A 6,340-nucleotide genomic window follows, 5' to 3' on the forward strand; every position below is an offset into this window, starting at 1 on the left:
GCTACATTTTACTTCTGTCCCACTTCATCATATTCTCTGTCCATAAGGCCACAGAACTAAGCATGTAAATTAAGCAGGACAAGTTGTTTTCTCTACACATAATAAGATTCTCGGGTATTTGAGATAACATTCTCAGCTAAATTGAGGTCACTCACATAGAAAAGGCCATGAGTTTTAGTTCAGTTGAAAGATACTTACAGCATACACTACTATTGTACAGAGTGTAGCCCATGTGCTACTGATATACAGGTATTGATTCAAGTTCAACAGGTTCTTGTTGGAACGGGTGAGAAGCCCCTTATCCCATATGACATCATCATTCGGTCAGCCAACGGAGAAATGATCAGTTAATCTTATCTAAATCAAAGTCTGATTTAGGATGATGTTGATCTTGTCTCCATATTTATTCTTCGTCCTGTCCTCTTGGAGCATAGAATGGAGGAACAATAACCTCACATGAGTCCGTCCATTCTGTAGATGGGAGTTCCCCCATCCATGTCATCCTTGTAACATTCTACGATAGCATAACGGCCATTTTCACCAATGATCCCTCATGCATGAAAATAAGGCCAGGGTCCTTTCCATTCTGAGTGAGACTTAACAGTTACACAGCAATCCAATCAGTTGCCAACATCACACATCATCGTCATCATCATCATTCTGCCTCAGCCTCCTCTCATGACTCTGTCCTCTCTGACTCCCTCTTTGAGGAAGCCGACCGACTGGATCCTGACAAAGCACGTACTGTTTCCAGATTTTCCGGAACGCTGTGCGAAACTTTTTGATGCGGAACGCGTAAACGATGGGATTGACGGCCGAGTTGCCATGGGTGAGGAGGATGGCGATGTAAAGGAGGAACATTGGCTTGTCACAGGCAGGGCAAAAGAGGGTGATGCAGTTGAGGATGTGAAGAGGAAGCCAGCTGACTGCGAAGAGGAAGAGAACAAGGGCCAGCGACTTGGCTAGCTTGAGCTCCTTGCCGAAGTAACGGCTGGGGTCCGTGTGGCTGGCTGTCACCTAGAGACAGACAAAGGAGAAGATTGTCAGCGTATACATTTATTCAAAGGGTTTAACAGTGGCTTCCAGTGCACATTTACTGGCTAAATTAGAACTTGCCTGGTCATTGCTGTGGCTTTAGTCTATTCGATTGTGTGTATGTCTAAGAAATGTGCCCGATTTTGTTCTAGACAAGCAGAGCAAGGCCTCACCTTTTTGTTGAGCTGCTTGTGGATCATGTAGAAAATCTCGGCATAGATGAGCAGCATGAGGAGCAGGGGGGGCAGCACCCAGCCGAAGAAGTTGAAGTAGACCATGTAGTCCATACTGATGACGTTCTCAAACTTGCAGGTCACCAACAAGTCATCGGTCACCAGGGAGCCATTGTCACGGAGACGCTGCAGGTTATTCCAGCCCAACATGGGCATCAGGCCCACTATGAAGGACACCAGCCAACACACCACCACAGCCGTGCCGGCTCGCCGCGGGGTCACCACCCGTTTGTAGCTATGGCAACAAGGGACAAGATAACCCGATGAGGAAGAAGAATTTCCATGGACAGACACAACATGACTCTGTGTATGTGTGTATGTGTGTATGTGTGTATGTGTCTTATCATTTCTGTTATTTTATCAGAATGCATATCAAATTTACAAACAGCAGAGTGCATTTGCCTGTGGTCAAAACCGCCTTTGTATTAATGTATCATCTTATGAACAAAGTTGCCATGTGGAGCTACTGTCCACTCCGTCTTGATCAAATACTGAATGGTAGGACAGCAGGTGAAACAGTCATTTTTCTTCCATTCTTCACTTTGACTTTAAATTGCTGCTGTGCTCTTAGATATAAGAGGTAAGTCAAATGCCAGTTCAAGCAGAAACAAGCTAAGACATTGCGGCAACACTGCTGTACAGAGTGGAAGTAGGATGGGACTCTTGGCTAAATGAACAACAATTTGCAATCCTTTTGTGGCTTTATAGGACATCACCAGTCCTTTCTTTCCCACAAAAAGGCCGGCAATTGCATAGGTCCATGTCTTAGTCATTGTCGAAAGGGTATGAAAGATTCCTGTGGTAGACTGCAACCTCTGTGTAAGACTGTTGATTTTAGGATTCAAGCTTTATTTCTGACAGTAAGTGTTGACTCAATCAGCCAAAGAGGATGAATAAATAATCTCAAAAGTCCATTCTTCTTCTCACATCACTTTCACTCTACCACATAAGGCAACACATTCTTTCCTGCTCTTCATAACTCCTTGCTCCCTGGCTAATCTCGCTATACACGCCTGAGCCAAACTACCATTCTCTCTCTTTATCTGTCTTTCTCTCTTTCTTTCATTTGTTCTTTCTTTCACTCTCTCTCTCTCTCTCTCTCTCTCTCTCTCTCTGTCTCTCTCTCTCTCACACACACACACACACACACACATACAGAACAGAGTTCAGGATGAGTCAGGGTGATGCAGACACAACACAGGATGAATGAATGCTCACAGGATGTTGAAAGAGACCCCGCCGAGTTCTCTGACACAAAGCTGCCTGTGGATAAAACACTCTTGTACTCAATGTCACACACATGACACTCTCACACACACCCACAGAAAGAGAGGGAGAGTGAGACAGAGAGAGAGAGAGAGAGAGAGAGAGAGAGAGAGAAGCTCTTCTCAACTGGCTCTTAGAGATGAAGTGTTGCCTCTTTTATTTTGTCTGGTGTAACATCACAACTCTTAATACAGCTGGTGTCACTATCAGCTGTCTGTCTGTCTGTCCCATTACAGGTTGCCACTCAAGATTACTTCCTGGGTTTGACCGCAGGCCATCTATACTTTCCAGTGGGATTTCAACCCTGTTCTCTCAGACATCAGCTTCAAGTAAACACCTGCAAATCCTCCAGCCAAGTGGAAAGGCCTGAGCACACAGGCGATAGCTGGGCATTTTCATATCAGACAGACCGCCTTTATCATGACAGTGGGCTTCCAAACCACCTCTGCTATAAACAGCAATGAGTGGTTCTTAAATTGTGTTCCTTCAAACTCCCACGGGTCGGTGGCGGAGGGGGACTCAATTTCTGATTCCCATTTTCACTTCACCTCTAGATAGCAAGGTTTCACTCATTGCTAAATGAAATCTAAAACAAGTGAGATGGGAGTTTGTGGCTAAGATGAGAAGTGGGAGAGATGGAGGTATGTGGCTATAATTTTCTCAGATAAGTTCCGACTGTAAAATGTACATCTTTTTTGGTTGTTCTTTGGGCACCAACACCATTTTTTCTGCTGTTGATGCCAATCCTGAGGAGAAAGCTTCAAGTATCACCTGACACTGAGTACCGATCCAATCTAATACTTTTACAAAGGGTTATGGAATAATAATAATAACATAATCCATTTTTTTCAATTAGCAAGATCTCAATCTACGAAAGAGTCATAAACATGTTACATGAGGTTTTTTGAATCCAATTTATTGGGCAAATCCTTTGATATGGATTCTCCATTGCCCTGTATCCAATACCAATATCAGTATGCATCCCTGGCTCTTAGTGTTGAGAAATCCTGCAGTAGCCACACACTGATAAATGGCAGACAGTAAGCCTATCAAGCTGAAGTAATATTACACTGCAGTTTAAACTGTCAGTGTAACCTAATGATAAATACCTGCTTTACTCTCTATCACCCTTTCAGTGACTATTCAATTTGAGTGCAAATGTCTGCATGTGCATGTATGCATGTTTCTATGTGTGTTGGGTGCCAGTTTGAGAAATTACGCAATCCATCAACCAACCACCATGAACCTAATTGACCAATCATGCATTCTCTGTCAGTCTCTCCCAAGCTTACTATTAAATGAGTCATCTTACGGGACAAACTCATTCAGTAAAAAATGTCTATGGGGACAAGGCATCCTATTCTAAAATCCATTAGACTGGAAAGAAGATGCATAGTTGTAATTATTATATCTGCAATTTGAAAGGCTCCCATGGGGAGACATGAGAGCTCATGAGAGCAGTTACCATGCAACAGAGATGCCGGCTTCTACAACATCTATAGTGTTGTTTCTCCCATTTTGGATTTGCAGTGAACTTGTAAAGCCTCCCAGCAAAGATAGATGCTATGGAAATGCAGCTTGTCAAGGGAATGTTGTGTTGGTTTTAGGTGTGATTTCTTCACTTAATTAAACAGCAGGGTTGGGGTCAATTCATGAATGAATTTATCAATTCCAATTCAACTGAGGAATTGGAATTTGAAAATTGACTTGGAATTTCAGGGAGTTCAATATAATTCAATGAAATTCAGTGAAATTACATGTTGTTGTTTTTTCTTATAAGTCTGCATACCTGAGATTACATAGTGTTATATATTATCAATAGTACCTGATAGCCTATCATAAAATGTTACAGGAACCTTTCAGGTGGTATTTGATGCATAAAATGTAATCGTAACATACATTATGATTGAATGTATTTGATTTATTTAATTGTCTTTTATTTGGTTCATAATGTTTGATTCATAATGTTTAGCAAGTCAAGACAAACTCTCTTAGAAGTGGAATTCCATGGAATTGAATGGAATTCTATTCTGTTTCCTGTCATTCCAATTCAATTCCAATTCTGTTTCCTTAGAGCTTGGTGACATTCCTATTCCAACTCCAGGAACTGAATTGGAATTTACCATACATTCTCAATTCAATTCATAAATAGCCCCAACTCTGGTAAACAGGGTGTTGACCTCAGCCAAATCACACGCAAATGCACATTATCCACTTTTCTCATGTGAATTCTTCTATCATTTTAGAATAGCCCAGGAGTAGCCTAAGGGATAAAAAAAAGATTTAAGCCATATGATTTCCACATGCTTTTTCACATGTGTGTTTAGTCCAAATTGAGAGCGCATGGCTTGCCTCCCCACAGCCCACAGGTGCGAGATTCAACAGCTTTTAAATGCCAAATGGACCTGGCCGTGGAGCCTTGTTTTGCTCTGTCATACAAAGGTAAAATAGTGAGCAAAACATACGAAGAGATTCTCCTCAAAATAGTGAGCGAAACATGGAATAAATGTCCCTTTTCTGTGTACCCAAATAATCTAATTCAAGTGATGATAGATTACTTATGTATTATTATTATTATTATTATTATTATTATTATTATTATTATTATTATCATCATCAGTAGTAGTAGTAGTAGTAGTAGTAGTAGTAGTATTAGTATGATCATTATCATCAGTAATTCCATGTCCAAGTCTTTATAGCAATATTATAGGCTACCCCTGGAGATAAAATGATATAACGTCGGCCTCCCATAAGGTCACTGTAAAAATCATTGACTACCGCAGATACACTATGAGTCCCGATAGGAAAATTATAGTAGACCTAATACTATAGGAGATTTTTTTTTTTTTTAAATCATAATGTACGATGAGATCACTATAAACTCGCTAATCAGTATCACAGACACACCTTAAGTCCATATGTACTGGGCCTATAAGAATACCATAATGATTTTTTGTTCATGCGCCGCAAATAACAAGAAAATGAAGTGATGAGTGACCTTGGCCAGAAGAGCGGTCCGGACATAGAATGAGACAAGACAAAGTGAAAACTGGAGGAATTCACCTTTAGACCCTACCTCATGGGTATTTTAACTCTCAGGTAGCGGTCAATGGCGATGGCCAGCAGCGCCAGGATTGAACTTTGCGTCAGGACCAGCACGGTGCAGGCGACCAGCAGGCAACTGTAAAAGTGCGTCTGGAGTCCGATGCTGATGGTTATGGCGAGAGGGATGACAAGAGCCCCGACCGCAATGTCAGCCAAGGCCAGGGAGACGATAAAACAAAACGTGGTGTCTCTTAGGGACCGGTTGATACGCACAGCCCAGACTACCATCACGTTACCGATGACCGAGGACACGGCGATCACCACCTCCATCCCGATGTAGAGGGCTTGAGAGGGAGGCAGACCCGAAGGCATCTTCACGGATGCTGAATGAAATGTGCGCTCAGCAGAGAAATACACACGTCGCGTAAATTCCTTGTATGAGTTTCGGGACACCGATGGAGAAGCTCTTCCTTAGGTGTCGCATGTTTTATGTCCCACTGAGGTATCGGTCGCGTCCGTTGCGCCAGGCTGCTTTAGGATCTGGTCCAGGACATAGACCTACGCGTTATAGACGCATAACTTCGTCTCCATACGCTCCGGAGGGGTGATTCCGGGAACTGGAAGTGGCCCCCGCAGTCCGGTTGGCGGAGAGACAGGACCGACCCCCAAATGAAAGTGAATGAGTCACACTCGGGTTCCAAAATGATAGATTACCAGTCTTACTTACTTCACTGTCAGTCATCAGAAGTCAGAGATCGAAA

The 6,340-nt window shown here is 42.5% G+C and overlaps 1 protein-coding gene across 1 annotated transcript; it reads right to left on the reverse strand.

Annotated features, from left to right (window-relative positions):
- Positions 1–633: 633 nt before the first annotated feature.
- On the reverse strand, positions 634–5,966 carry LOC139639000 (adenosine receptor A1-like). Its single transcript, XM_071513038.1, has 3 exons — positions 5,611–5,966; positions 1,209–1,503; positions 634–1,017 (listed from the first exon to the last, which is right to left on the reverse strand). The coding sequence occupies exons 1-3, from the start codon at positions 5,949–5,951 to the stop codon at positions 634–636; spliced, it is 1,020 nt and encodes a 339-aa protein (XP_071369139.1). The 5' UTR covers positions 5,952–5,966.
- Positions 5,967–6,340: the final 374 nt, after the last annotated feature.

This window comes from Centroberyx affinis, unplaced genomic scaffold, assembly GCF_046629955.1.
Source record: "Centroberyx affinis isolate AG114_WGS23_722 - 3 ecotype Tasmania unplaced genomic scaffold, CSIRO-AGI_Caff_v1 ptg000279l_1, whole genome shotgun sequence".
Classification (NCBI taxonomy): Eukaryota; Metazoa; Chordata; class Actinopteri; order Beryciformes; family Berycidae; genus Centroberyx; species Centroberyx affinis.